The sequence below is a fragment of the Psammomys obesus genome, unplaced genomic scaffold (assembly GCF_907164565.1).
Source record: "Psammomys obesus unplaced genomic scaffold, mPsaObe1.curated_primary_1811, whole genome shotgun sequence".
Classification (NCBI taxonomy): Eukaryota; Metazoa; Chordata; class Mammalia; order Rodentia; family Muridae; genus Psammomys; species Psammomys obesus.
The window spans coordinates 1,925,921-1,948,091 of NW_026596131.1; the positions used below are offsets into that span (position 1 = coordinate 1,925,921).

Below are 22,171 nucleotides of genomic sequence, written 5' to 3' on the forward strand. Positions count from 1 at the left end.
AAAGCATAGCTGGAAGCTATGCAATATGCAAGAAGACATTTGCAATACATGATGTGTTTCTGTGTCGTGTTACAGAACATCCTATTTTAAGAAAAGATTTAAATCTCCATATCGTCTTGGAATATAGTCAAGATTTGAGTGTGGGAGGAAAAAAAGAAAAATGAAGATTTCTTTTAAAATATGATTAAATCAGGAGAAAGAGTAATTGCTTCAGGATTGATTCCTTTGAGCATGAGTGAACATTTCTTTTAGTCTGTCATAACTAAGTTGGGGTCCATCTGTTAAAGCCAGCTGATTACAATAGGATTGGCTCTTCATAGTATGTTTTAGAAACTCAGGGTTTTTACAAATATATGCAAATGAGAATTATAAATAAAAAGAGAAAAAATAGCATCATAGAAAAAATATTTGCATTATAGGCAACCATTTGAAAATATTTTTTGTCAAAGCAGTGATAATAAACTTTTATGGGGAAAAAAAAAAGGTGAGCAAGCATTAAACATCTAAAAATCCCAGCGTTCAGGAGGTTGAGGCAGGAAGATTGCACGGGCTACACAGCAAGACCCTGTTTTTTTGTTTTGTTTTGTTTTGTTTTTTGGGGGGGGAGGGAGTAAAGAAAAATAAAAAGTTCCTTTAAAAAGTTTTAATGCTTAGTTATTTAGTCTTTCTGTGTGTGCACATGTGTGGCTGGAGGCAAAATGTGATGCCATAGTGCATGTGTGGAAATCAGAGAACATTTACGGAATCAGGTTTCTAGTTCTGCCTTTATGTGGATTCCAGGGACCAAGCTCAGGCCACCAAGCTTGCATAGTAAGTGCCTGTTACACAGTGAGCCCTGTTGCCCTCTCTTTTTTGTTTAAGTTATTAACTGATTGATTTCTCTGTAGACCCCAGAAAGTTTGGCTATTAACCAACCTTAATTAGCAGTTAGGGGTAATAAATGGGAAATGAGTGTTTTCTATCATCCAAGGCTAGAGAGTATTACCCTTCAGTACTATGAATGCAAATTGATATTTATCCTTAGACATCATTTTTATTTTTCTTCCTGGGCTGCAAGTGCAGAGTTCAATTAGTAATACTCCTCTGTCAGTACAGAATAGTCTGTGTAAAGCCTTTTTCATTCTATTAGTTTCCATTTATCCTCAACCCCTTTTGAATGTATTCTAATATGTTTATATAACATCTTAGATTTTAATGTATTCTTTCAAAGTATGTGTTGTTGGTTGTGTGTGTGTGTGTGTGTGTAATGTATAAAGTGGCATGTCAATATGTCTATTTATTAGTTTTTATTTGACTTTTGATTCTTTGTGAATTTCACATCATGCATCCCAATCCTACATATCTCTTCATTAACTTGTACCCACCCTCTCTGCCCTTGCAACCTCCCCCCTTAAAAAAAAAAAAAAGAAATCTCATTGAAGCTATAGAGTGTCACAGTGTGTCCCTCAGTATATCCTTTTGTCCACTTTGTTTGCAAATGTTCATTGCAATGAGTTATTGGTTCAAGGCCTCTGGCTTCTGCTACACTATCTCTACTGGATTCTCACTGGGACTTCTCTTGGATATCCTGTTGTTTCCCTGTGTTATGGATATTCTGCAGCTTTAGATCTGTAGAACCCTCCTTTTCATGTGCTCCAGCAGTTCATTGATGAGGTAGATGTTGGGGTGGGGCAAGTCACAGGCCTGGATCTGGCCAATTCTGCACTGCCCTCAGACATTAATATGACCCTAGGTGGCAGCCCAGTTCAGAGATATCTGCAGGGCCAGGGACCGAGACTTTACCATAGCCTTAGATGGCATCACCAGCTGCTCACATCAGGCTTTTCTTCACTACCCTCGAGTCTCCAGTTCTGCCTTTCTTCCTTGTGCACACATCCTTCTGCTTCTTTTTCTCTTCGGTCTCTCCACCACTTACTTACTCATCTTAGTGGCACCTGGGGTCTCTCGGGGTCTGGGGTCACCTCAGGAATGGTCTCATGTATACATGCTTTGTGGCAGCAGGCAGGGGTTTTCTCAACTTCCTCCCTGCCAGGCCCCATGGGGCCATGTTGGAGGTAGTCTCAGGCTTGTTAACCTGCCTGGGCTGGACTGGGGATGATCTCAGGTTTGCTCCCTGCCCAGGCTGGACTAGGGATGGTCTCAGCTTCCTCCATGCCCAGGCCTGTGGCACCAAGCAGGGATCATCTCAGCATGGTCCTCTGAGTCTTTCTTTAAGAACTATGTAATACCCATTACATCTGACTGCATCAAGCACGCTTAGTGTACATCCTTCACGTCTCACTGTGAGCATTTAGCTTTCCTCCACTGCCTCTAGCATTTGTGCAAAGCTGCCCTCAAATCTCCGGGTCATGCCGTTTATGATTAATTAACTTTATAAAGTATGGGCAGGGTGTTTCCAGCAGTATATCAAATTCCTTTTCATTTTTCTCATGTCTTTCTTGTTGCTTGCTACCGTAATCCCAAAAGCGAGCATTTTAAGATAAATTCATACCAAATATAGTTAACTATAAGATCTCATTTGAACTGAGAGGTTATTTATAGTCTTTTCTTGCTTATCACATATATTTATATATTTTATGGTAAAAATGTTATTATATTTTATTTCAAGATGCTGATCCACAATCATGTATATATAGTTTTATATATGCATCTTAGCCTCTCTAAAAGTAGAAAGTTTCTGTATTCTGGAATATAACTGATTCAGAGTTTCACATATGAAATTGTAAACCTAGGTTATTTGATTTAACAATTTTATAAAACTAATGGTTATAAAATTATGTCTCTATTTAATTTGCATTTCATATCTATATATCCCATTATATGTAAAACGAAAAGCTAAGAACAAAATCTTTGAGCAGAAAGAGACCAGCAAGGAATGGAGGTAGAAGAAAAAATGCACCACAGAAATAAGTAATAGTCAGAGAAAACAAAAGGATGGAGGAAGGAGTGAGTAGGTTCTTGTGAAGAAAGAATAAAAACTTGAAGATGCCAATGAATATGAGGGTGATTAACAAATGAAATTAAATATTTTTCTGTATTGGTTTTCTTTTAAAGATTACCAAATCAAAGTCTCTGTATATGTTGTAGCCTCTGTATATGTTATATATATGAATGCCATCACATATCTCTCCTATTTACAGTATACATATCAATACATGGAGTCATTTATTTATAATAAATACTGAGTAGGTAAAATGCATATAACAAAGTTTTATAATATAAAATAAACACAAAAATAAATTCCATTCCTGGATCCTAACAGTTAAAAATCCAAAATTAAAATTAAGGAAATAGCTCCTAAAATACCACAAATTATAAAAAGGTGGCTCCATTGGTAAAGTACTTTCCATGAAGCATGAAAACATAAGTTCCACCCCTAGTACTCATGTTAAAAAATACCACAGTGAGCTATTAGACATATAATATAGGATAAACATACTAAAACCTGTACACCTAAAGAAGCTAAGCAAGAAGGAGGACCATGGGTAAAATGATCAATCCTCCTTCAGAAAGGCAAATGGGATGGACATCAGAAGAAGGAGAAAATAGGAAACAGGACAGGAGCCTACCACAGAAGGCCTCTGATTCTGCCCTGCAGGGTATCAAACCAGATGCTGAAACTAATAGCAAAACTTTGGGCAGAGTGCAGGGAATCTTATAAAAGAAGGGGGAGATAGATAGACCTGGATGGTACAAGAGCTCCACAAGGAGAGCAACAGAACCAAAAAATCTGGGCACAGGGGTCTTTTCTGAGACTGATACTCTAACCAAGGACCATTCATGGAGATAACCTAGAAACCCTGCACAGATGTAGCCCATGGCAGCTCAGTGTCCAAGTGGGTTTCCTAGTAAGGGGAACAGGAGCTATCTCTGACATGAACTCAGTGGCTTGTTCTTCGATCACCTTCTTCTGGGGGGGGAGGGTGCAGCCTTACCAGGCCACAGAGGAAGACAATACAGCCAGTCCTGATGAGACCTGATGGACTAGGATCAGATGGAAGGGGAGGAGGACCTCCCTTATCAGTGGACTTGGGGAGGGGCATGGGTGGAGATGAGGGAGGGAAAGTGGGATTGTGTGGGGACAAGGGAGGGGCTACAGTTGGGATACAAAGTGAATAAACTACTGAAATTAATAAAAAGTAAATTAATTAAAAAATACCACAGTGACCTGCTCCTTTGATCCCTGAGCTGAGGAGGCTGAGACAGGAGGATCCTTAGAGGTTGCTGGTCAGTCATTCTAGCCTAATTGGTGAGCTCCACATTAATGAGAGATCTTGCCTCAAAAAATAAAATGAAGAGCAACTGAGTAAGATACCCAAAATCAGCCTCTACAAGCATGCCAAAATATTTAAAATCCTATTTATATCGAACAGGAAACTAGAAATGCCTCAATTTTTAAACATTACAAATAGAAAAATGTCATCTCTGGAGTCTTGAAAACTTTCAAAATTCTAGGTATTTTGATCCTATATGGCCTTGATTCGCCTCAAATATGATGTAATAATCTACCACAGAAATCATTATCTATGGCATCATGTTTGTTCCAGCAAAATATTGTTCTTTATCTCATCCAAGTTGCCCTCTGAGTCATTGGCTGAGTGCTAGATCATTTTGGATTAGCTTTTCTCGTGCCTTTCTCACTTGGTTTTAGAAAAGGACAGGGTCACTACTAAGTTTGCTAGTCCAATACTTTCAACTTCATCATCTTTCCAAACTGTCTGCCTGTAATATTCAGCGTTAGAAGATCTGAGGTAGACACTGACCTGTACCTATATTCCTTACTGTGTTTTTTAAAAGACTGGATACTTTGTTCATCAGAATGATTTAAAAGACCAAATGGCATTTTTCGTGTATAATTAACCTGATAAAGCTAACAACCACTTGTTAAGCAGAGACTGTGGTCCAGATAGAAATCACTGAATCCTTACAGTGTGTGGTGATCCTATAAGAAAGCTATAAAGAGGGCTGGAGAGTTGGCTCAGAGGTTAAGAGTACTGGCTGTTCTTCCAGAGGTCCTGAGTTCAGTTCCCAGCAACCACATGATGGCTCACAACCATCTATCATGAGATCTGATGCCCACTTCTGGCCTGCATATACATGCAAATAGAGCACTGATATATTTTATATATATATATTTATATATTTATTTATATATTTATATATATTTTATATAAATATATAAAATATATCAGTGCTCTATTTGCATGTATATATATAAAATATATATATAATATATATATGTTAATACATCTTAAATTTAAAAAAGAAGAAAGCTATAGAGAGCTAATAGGACCAACTGTTGAAAATTCACACATTTGTCAGAAAAAAAGTGCTTTCAAAAACTTTCATAAAGGTTTTGGAGAGCAGAAGAAAGTGCAAACATGCACTAGGGGACCCAAGGCACTTCCTGAATCACATGTGCTCTGACCTGAACATAAACCACCAAAACTGTAGAGACAGTCTTGCTTTCAAAGAGAGAGTTTCCAGAAATTTCCATTGGAATCAGTAACGCCCTCTGGCCAGCTAGCCAGGTCAGGCTGTCAGTCAACAGCCGGCCCTGGGTTCACCAAAAGAAGTTTCCGACTTTAAGCAGCACATTACTTCTTTCACTCACCAGCCTTTGTCTCGGTCAGTGGCCAGCACCAGTTTCCCAAGCGTCTGTGCAGATAAGCATAGAGTGGTTCAGCCTGGCTATAAAACAACTTTGTGAACTCTACTGTAATAAAGATAGAATTTCTTCTTACTCTTAGGAAACTGAGATTAAAAGTAGTTGCTCCCAGGGTGTCTTAGTCAGGGTTACTATTGCTGTGATTAAACACCATGACCAAAGGCAAGTTGGGGAAGAAGAAGTTTATTTGGTTTACATATCTGGAGTCACAGTTCACTAAGGGAAGCCAAGGAAGGAATTCAAAGTGAGCAGGAATCTAGAAGCAGGAGCTGATGCAGAGGCCATGGATGATTGCTGCTTTCTAGCTCGCTTCTCTTGTCTTGCTCAGCTGCGTTCTTACAGAACCCAAGACCACCCCATCCCTGTGAGTGGGATCATCACAATTGTGGGCACCACTCACAATTGATTGGGCCCGCCCACATCATTCACTCACTAAGAAAGTGCTGGACAGACTTGCCGATAGCCTGATCTTATGGAGGCATTTTCTCAGCTGAGGTTCTTGCCTCTCAGGAGACTATAGCTGTGTCAAGTTGATATAAAACTAGCCAGCACAGTGGGTCATACAGGTGTTAGATGTAAAAGGCAAAGCCGAGGCTGATTCGGGTTTGTATGAATTCAAAACCTGTGGTTCTAATTATTACAGTAAATGTCATAATTCTAAAGTCACTGTCAGGCAGATGATCCATGATTCCTACCTGTCATTAAAATTTTAGTTACGGGCTAGCCGTAAGGATCAATGGGAGAAAGAAGGCACTTGCCATCAAGCCTAAACCTGTATTTGGTGCTGGGATCATGTGGTGGAAGAAAAGAACTAACTCTGGAAAAAAGTTATCCTTTGACCTCCACGTTCAGGTCATGACATGCACATTCCCACAGATACACATGCAATTAATCACTGTGAAATACTACTCCACAGCCCCAGAATGGCTGTTTAATGTGTCAAGATAATGTCTTGATAACCACAATGTCTTATATATTACCCATAGGAGTGTAAGTGGCAGTGTGACTTAGGAAAGTGATTTGGCTGTTTCTTACAAAGCTAAAAACCTTTTTATTTTTTCCCTTTCTGACGTGGATTCTCATATAGGCTAGCTTAGGACTTGCTATGCAGCCAAGAATGATCTTGAACTCAAGATCTTCCTGCTCCTACATCATGAGTCCTGGAAGTACAAGTATGTACCACAGTGCTCCGCTCTAGCAGTTTTACTCTTCAGAATCAACTCAGCTGAGAGACAGGGCACATAGCTGTAGACACTTAGGAAGCTAAGGCAGGAGGATTGCTATGAGTTTGTCACTAGTCTAGGCTATATAGTGAGTTGAAGGCCAGTCTGAGGTACAGAGTGAGACCCTGGCACAAAAAAAAAAACAAAAAAAAAACGGCATGAGTGGTGGGTGAGCAAAGTTATGCCCATAGCTGAGAAGCTATTGGCAGTTGCTAGTAGATGGGAAGAGCTGGTTTCTGCGGGAATGCAGCCCCTGGTAGGTTGCCCATGTGCTGATAGCCCTACACCCAGATTCTACCTACTGGCAGGACTACATGAACTTAGTGGGCTTAATAAAGGAGTACTGTTGAGATGGAAAAGTGGCAAATTGTGGGAAGAGTTGGAGGGAAGAGCCAGGAATGGATTTAAGCAAAGCACATTGGATACCTGTATTGAATTTTCAAACAATAAATTAAAAAAAAACAAACATAAAGAACAAAAGGAAAGAATGAACCTAGAAGCAGACTAATGGTGCAGGCCTGTAATCCAGCTACTCAGGAGGCCAACAAAAGCCTGCCTGTGCAACAGCATGATCTCAAGCATGTGGCCTAATGGCGGCGTAATTGCCTAGCGTGTGTGAAGCCCTAGACTCAATCCCCAATACTGCAAAAGTAAGCATGAAGCCAGCCCAGGAGAAATGAAATGGTGTATGTTAATAGGAAGCAGCTTTATTCATAATAGCAGAAAAAACCCAAATAGTCATCAAGGGTAAGTTATTATATAAAATATGTTACCTCTGTACCATGAAATGTTATTTAGCAAGAAAACTAAACACGTTATTAATAAATAATACAGCACAAATTGACTTCAGAAATGACCTAAGTGAAAGAAGCTAGATACAGAAATGAGGCAATGTATGGTTCTGGTTATAGGAAGTTCTAGAAAGGGTAAATATAGTGCTCAAAGTAAATTAGTAGTTTGCTAGGACTAGAATGAGACCAGCTAACTACAGATAGGTGCAAAAGAACTGTGGGTTCGTATACATTTTCAAAAACTGAAATATATTGATAATTGTGTCAGTCTAGAAATTTGCTAAACATTGATTATATTATGGTGGGTGCATTCAATAGGTATAAAATATATCTCAGTGACTCTGTCTCAAAATCTAGTGGCAGTTTAATTCATAACACACTTGTTTGTAAGACTGTGGTTCCTGCATACTTACACCCCCTTCCACACATAAACAGCAGTAGACGCAGACATGCTGTGGAGGCAGCTTTTGTTCTGAAACAGTCCTTTACTGTACATCAAAGGAAGAAATTGGAGACGATCTTGCAGGGGGATCTTATTTACTTGAAACTGTTTTCCCATTATTCTTTGTTGTACTGGAGAATAATTAAATCTAGAAAAAGCAGAAATAAAGATACATTAAGAATAGTGGAAAAGAATATATAAATTTGTACTTTGGAAGTGATAATGTTTCCTTTCTTACTTCATTCGTGGAAATATTGCACATACAGGTGTTTAATTTTTTTATTTTTTTAACTTTTATTAATTACACTTTATTTATTTTGTACCCCCCATAAGCCCCTCCCTCCTCCCCTCCCGGTCCCACCCTCCCCCCCTTTCTGCATGCATGCCCCTCCCCAAGTCCACTGATAGGGGAGGTCCTCCTCTCCTTCTTTCTGATCTTAGTCTATCAGTTCTCATCAGAAGTGGCTGCATTGTCAGGGTTCTAAGTTATCTCCACGAATAGTCCTTGGTTGGAGTATGAGTCTCTGGGAAGTTCCCTGTGTTCAAATTTTCTTGTTCTGTTGCTCTCCTTGTTGAGTTCCTGTCCTCTCCAGCTCTTATTATTTCCTACTTCTTACATAAAATTCCATTCACTCTACCCGACAGTTGGCCATCAGGCTCTGTCTGCACCCCAGAGGCTTTCAGAGGCCCTCTGTGGCAGGTTCCGAGGTTGTTTCCTGTTTTCTTCTTCTGGCTTTCAGAGGCCCTCTGTAGCAGGTTCCTAGGTTGTTTCCTGTTTTCTTTTTCTTCTGATGTCCATCCTCTTTGCCTTTCAGGATGGGGATTGAGCATTTTTAGTTAGGGTTCTCTCTTTTGTTTAGTTTGTTTAGATGTACAGATTTTAGTGGGTTTATTCTATGTTGTATGTTTATATGAGTGAGTATATACCGTGTGTGTCTTTTTGCTTCTGGGACAACTCACTCAGGATGATCCTTTCCAGGTCCCACTATTTACCTGCAAATTTCATGATTTCCTTATTTTTCATTGCTGAGTGATACTCCATTGTAGATGTACCACAGTTTCTGCATCCATTCTTCAGTTGAGGGGCATCTGGGCTGTTTCCAGCTTCTGGCTATTACAAATAAAGCTGCTACAAACATGGTTGAGCAAATGTCCCTTTTTTTGAGACAGGGTTTCTCAGTGTAGCTTTGGCTGGCCTGGAACTCACTTTGTAGACAAGGCTGGCCTCGAACTCACAGAGATCCTTCTAAGTCTGCCTCCCAGAGTGCTAGGATTACAGGTGTGCACCGCCATGCCCGACTGTCAGATGTTTAATTTATAAAAAGCCAACCTAGTTGGCATGTTATTATGGGAGCTTTGAACTTGTGCAACTTTTAGTAGCATATTTGGGGTTATTGCATTCTCTGATATATCAGACACTGTGGAAATCATTATGGAATGTCTCCGAAAACTAAAAATACAGCTACCATCCAATCCAATTACAGCACTCCTAGATTCTCGAGTGATGATTTTAAGTTACAACCAGTTATCACCATAAAATAGTTAAATATGAAAAAAATAGTTAAAAATGCAGATAATTAAGATTACATTTTGCTGTAAATAGCATTATATTTAGTGATTTTCTTTTCATGTATTGTCTCTTTTGTGACAGTGTTGCCCTTCAGGGGTTAAGCATTTATCTTCACTGCTGCATCTTGATACCTGCTACATAGTTACACAACAACTCATTAGATAGTAGGTAGTTAAAATGAGTTAAAAGTTACCCATATATGTAAGCAGCATCAGTAAGTGAAAATGCTTGAAATTTTAAGTGGTGATGGTTGTTCAAAGAATTTAACTTCTGATACTTCTGTACCTACTGATTCTGATTCAATAAAACCAACTTGTGCTTAATTTTCAAAATACAAGCAAGCTCTATAGAAATCATTATGGAATATCTTCAAGAACTAAAAATACAGCCACCATCTGAACCAGTTACAGCAATTCTAGATTCCCAAAACAGTCTGACATCATGCCACAGAAATACTTGTACATCCATGTTTTATTTTAGCACTATGCTCAAAAACCAGGAAATGGAACCAGCCTAGATGTCCATCAGCAGATACATAAGGAAAATATGATCTGTAGCAAATGTGAAATCTTTCTCAGCTTTAAACAGGAATAAAATCATGTCATTTGCCAGCTACTCTAAATTAGTCCAAGCTAGTGACCAATTTTGATGAGTGTGAAATTGTTACCAAAAATGGCTGAAAGCTAGGGAAGAATCATATTAATAAAGGTTATCATTTGTTGAAATCCTGGAGTATTATTGAGAAGGCCGACTTCTCATAAGCTGAAAGTTCAAAGTCTATTTAATTTTTTGGCAGTAGCCTTAAAGGGGAAAAAAAAAGCTTAATTGGTCTCTTCCACTTGTTTCCCACACAAATCAAAAAACTTTACCAAGTCTTAACATACCTAAAAGAATATAATATAATACTGGGAGATAAGTGAACGTTTACTAGTGCCAGCATGCAAAATAAGTTCTATACTTTAGAACTTATATATGTTCTAAAATATGTCATCTTGTACTTTGTTTTTTGCAAAGTAAATCATTTCTTTACTTAAATGCTTGCCCAGGTAATATGTTTATTTATACCCTAGGTAGAAATATTTTTAGTATAAGTACTATAAAAATTGCACTGAAGAATGAGCCCATTTATTTTCTGCATCTTGTTAACATTTGCAGCATCTTCCAAAACTGCGGGAGTAGCACAGCCAGAAATAGTTTACTTTTCACTGTTTCTCTGTGCTTCTTGCAGATGGGTGTTAGCCTGTATCCTTTCGTGTGTTTTCTCCTCTTTTCAAGTGTAATTATAGAGTTGATACTAAGTTGTTCGGTTGGTTTTATTTAAGCTTTCTTTATTCTCATGTGCATGGATGTTCTACCTGCATGCATGTCTTTGTTTCATGTATGGGCCTGGCACCCAGGTAGGCCAGATTAGGGGATTAGGGTGTTAGATGCCCTGAGATTGGGTATAGCTACCATGTCATGTAACTCCAGGTGCTGTGGTTGGAACCCAGATTCTCTATAAGGTGTTCTTAATCACTGAGTCATCTCTTCAGCTCCCAAGATGCCAAGTTTTTTAATTTAAATACAAAAATAAAACACTGAAAATACAGTAGCTACCCCCTAGAAATGTACAGTCTTGTGTAGGAATAAAGGCATTGTCAACAAAAGAATTGCTACAATATTAGTAAGTGGTTAAGACCCCAAATAGTTACTGAAAGGCACTCGCTTCCTAGTAACAGTGGGCAAGACACCTAATTTTCACCAGGCATCGTTTCTGAACTGTCCAATGAGGATAGTAACACCAGTCCTGCTGAGAGTGTTGTATCAATGATCGATCAGAATGTACAGTTACACAATTTAAAAATTACAAGTAGGACTGGGGTGTAATTTGGCGGTAGGTTTAGGTTTAACCCTCATTACCACTCATACAAAGTAGTAAATATGAATTCCAATATTATTAAATCAATAAGCAATGAACTTTAGTACACATCTGGGCTCTTCTGGTGTTATCTCCGGACCTCTTAGTCCCCTGAGTTATTTTAGTTCCTAATATGTTCTTCTTTTGAAAGAATTTCTCAGTGCCACAGCTGGTTTCTTCTTCAAAGTTGCCACCACCTACTTTATCCAATGTTTCAGCTCACCTTGGTTTATTCTTGTTTACAAAGACTGGCCAAGATACAGTAACACACTTTTCCTTGCTTCATTTTATTAGCTACCTACACTTGGTGACCCTCAGTTGTCCTTTTTTTTTTTTTGGTTTATGAAGGAAATAAAAGGTACTAAAATATGAGGATTTAACTCCCAAAGTTTAGAGGTTCCCAAAAATGTTCAATGATATTCGTAATTTCATTTCTCCTGAGGGGCTCCATAACATGTGCCTCTTCTCTAGTTTTGTTTTAGTTTGCTTTTAGACAGGTCTCATTCTTCTGTTCCAGGCTAGCTTACTGAATAGCCCAAGCTGGCATGAACTTGTAATGATCTGCCAGTAACGTCCCAAGTGTTGGGTTTACAGGCCTGTGCCACTACTCTCACTTTCTCCCGAAATTCTAAGTTGAGTCTCTTATTTCTTCACCTTTTCTAGTTAAGTTCCTTTTAATCTTGGTTTTTTTCTTAAAGAAAAGTTTAAATTTTATTTTGTAATTCATCTTCTTTTGTATTATAAAATCCATGACTCCACTTGAATTTACAGAAAGAAAACATCATTAAATAGGATTATGGAAATTACCTCCTAAGTTTATTTCTTTTCTTTGAAGTTGATACATTCAAATTATAGGAGGAGAACAAGAACTAAGTTTAAAACTCTCCTGGGATGGTATCTCTTATTCTTTTATAGTTATTACTAAAAATTCAGTAATTTAGACTTTACTGTTTTTTTTTCTTTCATTTCTGGGGTTATGAAAATGTTCCTATTCATGTATAATTATTAGAAAGCTTAGATAAATTCTAGAAGACCTTTCAGTTCTGGTTTAATTAAAATCATTATTCTTTAGCAAGCCACTTACAAATGATGTGCAAAGGATTAGAACTGAGAGGAATTGTACAAGAAAGGCTTGTATCAACTCTTTATTTGAACAGGTTTTTTGCTACTGTATTAATTTCTACTTAGTTACTGTTTATTTTGATCATGTGTTTTGGTGGTGGTGGTGGTGGTGGTGGTGGTGGTGGTGGTGGTGGTGGTGGTGGTGTGTGTGTGTGTAAACATGAGCCAGGAAATGAGTAGGGAAAAGAAAGAGATAAGAGGAATAGAGACAGTTTGGAGGGGAACTGTTAGTGATCTCTAACAGCCCATAAAAATATGTAGCTACCTTTCTGATGACTCTAAAATTTTACCTTTGATAGGACTTGTTCTAGGTCTCTTGGTACTGGTCTATGAATCTGCTTATTTCATATAAATAAAATGTTAAATATATGTAAGATATGGTTGTGTAATGGTTTCAGTTATTTAAACTTCTGGAGGTAAATGACTTTGGGGGATAATGTTAGTGGTATTCTTGTCTACTTATAAATTTTTAATCAAACAGATTAATATTTTCTTTTGAATTAAAAAAACACATTTTCTTTTATTTTTCAGCTACGTTGACAAATTATTCTGAAAACATGGAGCGTACAAAATATGTTGGAGAAAGCAGTAAAGAATTAGGATCTGGAGGAAACGTAAAACCATGGCAGTCTCAAAAATCCAGCATGGACTCCTGTCTTTACCGAGTAGATGAAAACATGACTGCTTCCACATTCAGTCTGAATAAGATCCCGGAGAGGAATTTAGAAACCGTTCTATCACAGTCAGTACAGTCTATTCCTTTGTATCTCATGCCTCGGCCAAATTCTGTAGCAGGTAAGTTGGTTTTTGGTTTTAAGAGTGCTTTACTGAATATATAATGAATAAAAATAAGACAAGTCACCCATCCTTTTCTGTTTCAGTAACATACACACATCTTTGAACCTATGAGAAGGTTCATCTTCTCCATTAAGTGGTTTCCTAGTTCTCCTTCCATGATATGCAGAAACACATACAAAATCAGAGAGAGGGACAATAAAGTATGCAAACCAGTTTATCTTATTGTAAAAATTTTTTATTTAATTAAATTTTACTTTGATATTAATTACGGTTTATTCACTTTGTATTCTAGCTATAGCCCCCTCCCTAATTCCCTCTTAATTCCACCCTCCCTCCCTCATCTCCTCCAATGCCCCTCTCCAAGTCCACTAATAGGGGAGGTCCTCCTCTCCTTCTATCTGACCTAGTTTATCAGATCACATCAGGACTGGCTGCGTTGTCTTCCTCTGTGGCCTGGTAAGGCTGCTCCCCCATCAGGGGGAGGTGATCAAAATTCCAGCCACTGAGTTCATGTCAGAAACAATCCCTTTTCCCCTTACTAGGCAACCCACTTGGACACTGAGCTGCCATGGGCTATATCTGTGCAGGGGTTCTAGGTTATCTCCATGCATGGTCTTTGGTTGGAGTAGCAGTCTCAGAAAAGACCCCTGGGCCCAGATTTCTTGGTTCTGTTGGTCTCCTTGTGGAGCTTTTGTCCCCTCCAGGTCTTTCCATCTCCCCCTTCTTTCATAATACTCCCTTGCACTCTGCCCAAAGTTTGGCTTGAATCTCAGCATCTGCTTTGATACCCTGCTGGATAGAGTCTTTCAGAGGCCCTGTGTGGTAGGCTCCTGTCCTGTCCCGTTTTCTCCCTCTTCTGATGTTCATCCATTTGCCTTTCTGAGTGAAGATTGGTCATCTTACCCAGGGTCCTCCTTCTTACATAGCTTCTTTAGGTGTCCAGATTTTAGTATGTTTATCCTACAGTATATGTCTAATATCCACTTTTGAGTGAGCATATACTATGTGTGTCTTTCTGCTTCTGGCTGCCTCACTCAGGATGATCTCTTCTACTTCCCACCATTTGCCTGCAAATTTCATGATTTAAAAACAAGGATAACCATTATTTAATTGAAGCATATTTTGGTGCAGTTTGCACAGCAGAAGTTATCATCCACTGTTTGAAGGTAGAGCAAGCGAGCAGGCAAGACACCCAGCTTCTTCCTTCTCTCAGTTCAGTATTGTCACAAAACCCTCACTGTCTTAGTGTAGAAGTCCAGGCACCTTCATTTCCCACCTCAAACAACACTAGCAGCAGTCATGAAAGAACAGTACAGGAGGGTAAGTAACTGAAATTCTAAGTCATTTTCCTCAGCCACTACATGGCAGTGGTGTCAGGAATATTTTTAATATAGCTATTTTGCTATTTAATTATTCAAACCAGGAGTTTTAGAGAAATGACCATCCTGACATTGTCAAATGTATCATTATCTACACTTTGTCCAGATGACAAAACAAAAATTGTATTTGCCTTTCTGGTTCTCCCAATGAATGACTAGACAATTATATTTCATGATGTGGAATAATAAAATATTTGTTATCATTAGACTTACTTTTCAGGGATAATTATTTGGTATGCAGCTAGTACGAAAGTACCCATCTATAGTCTGGAGGTGGAAACAAAAAGGTCAGGAATTGAAGGCCAGTGTCTGCTACATAGTAAGTTCCAGACCAGCATGAGGTACATACATAGGTCCTATTGTAAAACAAACAGTGAAATGATTCATTATGTTGGTGATGGCTTCCTGCCACTCATTTCCCTTTTCTACCTGTTCTTTTGGTTCTGACCTCAGGGAAATGATCAACATCTGTTATCAGATATAATGATGGGGAAACAGACCATCTAGATGATTCTTCACTTTTATATAGTGAGGCAAATTTTCTCTCATAGGTAGGTTCCTCTACGTATGTTGATCCTCATATAGTTAAGGTGCCTCTCCTATTGCAGCCAAGTGTGTCTATCACCTAGCCCTCCTCATGTTGGCCCATGGAAGTTGGTATTCAGGGAATTGAAATATATTTGTCTTCTGGATACTCTTTTTGTCCTGAGTGATAAACATGCATTTCTGACTTTGAAGTTTTCGTGTCTTCTCCCATCTCCAGGCTCACTAATTAGGGTGAGTTATGAGATCCTTCACTATTCATAATAATGAAATAACACTTATAATCATAGCCACAAACTTGAAGGCCTTGCCAAGAATTGATGAGTATGAAATGCAACCAAAATTATTGCACATTAATGATGGGAGTCTATTATACATTGGTATTATTAAAGCTTTATATATATTACCTAAAACCTACCAATTATATGCAGAATATCTATAAAAAATAAGAGTTTCATGAGAAGTATAGCTTACTGTTCAGTTCAGTTCAGTGGTTAATGGTGCTGTTTTGACCATGTATGTATCAGTCTGTAAATACTTAGGAGTGTACTTGCCGTTCATATGTTAGATTTTGTATTTTATTTTAAGAACCTGCCACGCTATTTTACAAAGTATAAAAATTGGCTGTGCCATTTTACATTCCTAACCAGCAAGTACTACTGTTTCTGTTTCTCTGCATCTCTTCCACAAGTGGCATTAGTTTTCCTTTACAATGAGTATGAGATGACATTTGATTATGGCTTCAATTTGTACTGTGCTAATGCTTAATAATACTGAGTTTATTAAACTAGTACTTACACACTTTCATTAGTGAAATTTCTCTTTAGACCATTAATACAGCTTTTGGTTGAGTTGCTTATCCTCTTACTGAATTTAAAAGTATTTTGGGTTTTTTTTTTTCTGACTATACCTTGTGTCACACATGTGTTTGCAAATATTTTTCTCATTTTGCTGCCCCTTTTTGGAGTGTTTATTGATATATTGCAAAGCACAAAAGTTTGAATTTGTTGAAGTCTATCAAAATTTTTAGTGGACAGTGGTCTTGGTGATATTTTTTCATCATTTTAATTGAAATCATAGTGTTTATATTACATCTTGTAACACTGGTTTCTTTGTGTCTTTGAGTGTTTTAATCCAAGGTTGGAGAATATATTTTCCTTTACATACTTTAAGTGTGTTCTCCCTTTTCCTTTCCTTCTCCCCATGTTAAAGAAAAAAAAAAAAAAAAAAACTTACATTATCCTTAATCATTATGCCAGGAGGTCACAGCAGAGTCATTTGTAACATTAGTCTTTCTAACTACCAGAGTTCTTTAGCTCCTGAGGGAGTGCTGATCAGACATTTACAGGAAAACGAAGTCCAGATGAGGTGTCTCAGCTGGTATAGCCTTACACTTGCCTGTAGCACAGTTAGAGCCACAGGACCCGCTTAGTAAAAGGAGAAAACTAGCTGCCACCAGTTGTTTGCTGGCCTCCTCACACCTGCCATACTTGTCACACATGTGCACACACACTGACAAAATCACTCAGTAAATAAATGGATAAACTTAAAGTAAAAGGAATGTATGTATGTACGTGAATGTACCGTTAGAGGCCAGATAGGCTGACGTGAAGAATATGATCTTACACTGTTGGGATAGTATGCATGATCGTGTTGAGCAAAATACCTTATCAGGGAATTGTTGAAATCCACATTGGACGCATCACAAACAGGTTTACTGTTGCCGAGAGCAAACTAGACAACTGCTTGTTTACATTGTTTTCCGTAACTGGAAACTGTGGTTTTAGTCTCCTCCACAGAGACAGGAAAATAAGCTGTGAACCAAATTAGTCATTGATTATCAAAGGTTCATGGACTGTAAATTTAAAATGTTTCCACAATGTAAGGAAACAAAATTACTTCCATAGGCAATTACTTTCATGAGTATATACTGTACAAGAATTTGATAAAACTACACAACTGGCTGTTTAAATGACAATATTCCTAAGTTAATTTTAAGTTAGTTTTCTTAGCCTAGGGGAGTCCCATTTTTACATTTTAGCTCTGTCTATATACATATATATTTTCATATGCTTTGTATTGTATACATAGAAATGGTTCTCAAAACTGGGACAGGTAAACCACCCTAATAACTAAGAGTAACTGAGAAGCTGGGTCTGGTCATGCACGCCTTTAGTCCCAGCATTTGGGAAGCAGAGACAGGTAGGTCTCTTAATTCAAGACTAACCACGTGTGAAGAGCCAGTTCCAAGACAACCAGGGCTACAAAGGGAAACTCTGTCTCATAAAACCAAACCAAAACAACAACAAAAACAGTAATTGAGGTTTTCAAGTATGAAATAGGAAAAAAAATCAAGTGTATTTATTCTTTTTAGTTTTATCAGCATTTTTAGTTTGCATACAAAACTGGGTGTCAGTGTATTTTTACGTATCATTGTACTTTGCCCACAATGGTTCTTCATTACCCTCGCTTGGCCCCCACTTCTCAATGTTTTTTTGGGATCTCTGGAAATAGTCGCCCCTCTGCTCTTATGTAGAATATTTTTAATCAAGATTCTGCATACAAGAGAAGACATACAATACTTGTCTCGCTCCTATTTTATTCTCTTGTTCCCTATGTCCTTACTAAATTGTCTTAAACATAGGGTTCCAGGAGATATATAAAGGAGGGATGGATGCTAGTAATAAAAGGCCTTGTTCAAATCCAATTTTTAAAACTTTTCTTCTTTTTAAAACTCAGAATGAGTAATATAAAGAGATCAAATAATGCTGACTAACAGTGAAAAACTACATTGACTGCTGGGTTTGTTGACTCAGACCTATAAAACCAGCACTTGGGAGGCAGTTTAATGGTCAGTTTGCAACAGATTGGGAGACACATATAACAAAGCACCATCCTTAAAAGGGAGGGTGGTTAAAATACCATTTATATCACTTTTTAAACCCCATAGAAATAATGTCTAAAGTGATTCTTGATATGGTATGTATTTCTACCTACTTTGGGAAGAGAGTTGCCTTCTTTTGCTTAAGCTCCCATGATGGCACACACCTGTAGTCCCAGCACTTGGAAGTAGAAAGTGGAGAGTAGAAGTGAGAAATAGGGGCTGGAGAGACGGCTCAATAGTTAATAGCACTGTCTGCTCTTCCCAAGGACCCAGGTTCAATTCCCTGCACCCACATGGCAGCTCACAACTGTTTGTAACTCCAATTCTAAGGGATTTGAAATCCTCACATCAATGCACATAAAATAAAAAATAAATTAAAAAAATAATTTAAAAAAAAAAAAAGAAGAAGCAAGAAACAAGGCCATCTTCTCAGTTACCTAGTGAGTTTGAGGCCAGCCTGTGCTACCTAAGACCTTGTCTTAAAAAAGAAAAACAGAATTATTCTGTGAGGCCAAGACCCAGTTCGAGGTTTTAGAATACTTAATTGCAGGACAATAGAGTCAGTACATATGCAGATGTTTAATGGGAGGTAATTTCAATCTTTCTAATCTTTTTATTCCTACTCTTAACATATACATAAAAATAGATTAAATCACTAAAAAAATCATCTGATACATTATAAATATATTGGTCAAATAGATGTAGCTATTAGTTTTAGAAACATAATAACTAATCTTGAGTGACTGAAGATGGCTTACAACAGTATATAGCTTGGGTTTTTCCAGAAGTAGTTAGTTTTCTAAATACAGATTTAGATTTCATACTCCTTTAAATTAAAATTCTGAGTTTTGTGGTGTGCATAATTTGAACTGCTATTGTATGTTTGTTTTTAAGCCTGTGTGTTGGAAGGAAATAGACTGTTGTGGATTTGTGGTTGAATGGCTGGAATTACCAGCCGGCTGTTGATGGTCATCTTTGGTGTCTTAAAATGATATTGGCTACGGATTGGAGGTATGTGGGAAGCAGGAAATGTTTGCAGCAGCTGTCATCAGTGCTTTGTGTGGGAAAGCAGCTTCTATTGGAAAAATACAGATAACAAACTCCATTAAAAATATAATTTCTCTTCATCCACTAGTTAGTACTTGGAACAGCACAGTTTTCTAAGAAAATACTTTAAGCAGGTAAAGGCAGATTGGGAATCTAAGAGGGTATAAATTAATCTAGAAACTGTAATACAGATTTGACAGAAAATCAAAAGGGGCTTTTCAGCAGTCTGAATAATGACTTTATTTATATAAATATAAAAAAGTGGCTTTCTGTCTAAGAGTAGGAAACAAAAGGGTCCTTCCAGCCTCCCTGTTCAGGCACAGCCAAGAGTGTTGGCTGTATTAGCATGCTTTAGTCATTAGTGGCAGCTGACATAAGAAGAAATAACTGAGTGGGCTTCTAAAATCAGCATGGAGTTGTTTCTGAAATGTTCTCTACCATGTGTTTGCCGATTTTTTGTTTTTTTGATTGTTTGTTTGTTTCCTGCCCAGATGTGATATATTTAAACTATATTCACTTTCTTAAAACGTGCTTTTATTTGTTAAATACTTTATGAGTATATGGTCTTCAGCTATTTCAATCTAATAAAAAATCTAACTTAAAGTAAGTCTTTTCTATTTTTCCTAGTCCCTCTTCCTACTAAAAACAAGCATTTTTAATGACAGACTTCCTTTTTAGAGTTTTATTTTTTCTTTTACTTAAAATTTTTTATTACAGATTTGTTTTTCTATTTCCTCATTTCACTTGAATTTATATAATTACCTCGTATATTTGGGAGATGTTCATTAAACATTATAATACTAATTTAACCTGATATAATTCTCTCAGAAGTATTTGCCAGTACAGTTTCAAAGTAAGTGTGGCATTATGACATGGAGATATATTCGTTCCAACAAAACTCTCAAAAGTCTTTGTAGAGGATGATGGTATTATTTCTAGTTATCTTCAAAGGTACCACTAAGGTTCCTCAAAGGTACCACTAAGAACAATGTTAATTTGTTTGTTGGTTATTTAAATATACCTTAAACTCAAGATAATGATATAAATATAAAATGTATAATATTCAGTCATTGCATGTGTGTTTATTGAGCATGTGTAAGGCACTGTTCAAAGCACTTATCAGTCAGCAAAACAAAGATTCTGTCACCATGAAGCTTACATTCTAGTTGGAAAACAACCAGTTTTTACAAATAATTTACGTTAGTATGATAAATGGCATTCTATCAAAAAATAAATAAAAAGTAAAAGCAGCATTACCATTATCTGAAAGATTTTCTGTACATCACCAGGCCAAGTATATTCTGTGAGTAGTGCCTGTTAAGTATTAAGGGAAAACGGGGTTAGGGTTGAGGATAGAGCCAGCCGATCACTGAATGTAAGTAGGGCTACACTGAGCATTATGTCCAGGACACCCATTTCATTGTCTGGAGAGATAGGGTGACCAAAAATAAATCAGCCACTACCACTTGTTCTAAACAGCCTAGTATATAAGCTGGAAAAACACACCTATAAATCCCAGCAGTTGAGAGGCTCAAAGCCCTTCTCAGCCACTTAGTAAACGGAGGCCAGCCTGGGCTCATGGTCTCACTGGGGGTCAGTCAGTGAGCTGGGGAGTGTCACCAGAGCATGTTTTGACGAGTGGGGAGGAAAGACCGGCACAATATGACAAAAACTTTTCTCGGGAAATGACTTGGAGATGGAGAAGCTTCAAGTGGCAGGTAGGAAGAATGTAATACAGTCTGTTCATCTCCCTGTGTGTTTGTTTTGAATTTTATCCAAAAGCCCTTCTCCATTCTGGTGGCATTTGGGGTTGTTTTCAAGTGATTTTGTAGTTTGGGAACCTTGACTAGTTTTCTTTCATAAGGTGAACAGTGGGTATTTTCATTGCTCCTGCACACCCAGCCCCCAGCACCATTTACTGGAGAAGCTTCCTGTCCCTGATGTGTATTCTTAGCACTTTTGCCAAAAATGAGTTGCTTGTAGTGTGTGGCTTTTTTTTCAGCCTTTATTCTGATTCTTTGACCAGTGTATCTATTTTTATGCCAAAGCATATAGTATCTATTACTGCAGCTTTTTTTTAATTTTTATTAATTACAGTTTATCACTTTGTATCCCAGCTGTAGCCCCTTCCTCCACCCCCTCCCAAGCCCACCCTCCCTCCCTCTTCTTCTCCTATGCCTCTCCCTCAGTCCAATGATAGGGGAGGTCCTTCTCCCCTTTCATTGGACCTTAGTCTATCAGATCTCATCAGGACTGGCTTCTTTGTCTTCCTCTGTGGATGGGTAAGGTTGCCCCCCCCACCTCAGGTGGAAGTGATCAAAGAGCTAGCCACTCACTTACAGAGGCCCTAATTCAAATGAACCTAATAGATGTCTACAGAACTTTTCACCTAAACTCAAAAGAGTATACCTTCTTTTCAGCATCTCATGGAACCTTCTCCAAATAGACCATATAGTTGGTCACAAAGCAAGCCTCAACAGATACAAGAAAATTGAAATAATCCCTGTATTCTATCTGACCACCATGGACTAAAGCTGGACCTCAACAACAATGGAAATAGCAAAAAGCCTACACACACATGGAAACTGAACAACTTGCTACTCAATGACAGCTGGGTTCAGGAAGAAATAATGAAAGAAATTAAAGACTTCCTAGAATTCAATGAAAATGAAGGTACAACATACCCTAATTTATGGGACACAATGAAAGCAGTGCTCAGAGGAAATTTCATTGTACTGAGTACCTTCAAGAAGAAATTTGTAACATCTCATACAAGCAACTTAATGGCCCAACTGAAAGCCCTAGGG

General features: G+C 37.9%; 1 protein-coding gene and 1 pseudogene across 6 annotated transcripts in view; both read left to right on the forward strand.

Annotated features, from left to right (window-relative positions):
• Window positions 1–22,171, forward strand: part of Tanc2 (tetratricopeptide repeat, ankyrin repeat and coiled-coil containing 2) — a 311,126-nt gene that overhangs the window by 175,840 nt on the left and 113,115 nt on the right. For all 6 annotated transcript variants that reach the window (XM_055592099.1, XM_055592101.1, XM_055592102.1 and 3 more), the window contains one exon: window positions 13,245–13,508. In XM_055592099.1, the coding sequence (XP_055448074.1) occupies window positions 13,245–13,508 (264 nt within the window). The remainder of the gene's footprint in view (window positions 1–13,244; window positions 13,509–22,171) is intronic.
• The window catches only part of LOC129665459 (protein SET-like), an 8,761-nt pseudogene continuing 3,667 nt past the window's right edge, over window positions 17,078–22,171 (forward strand).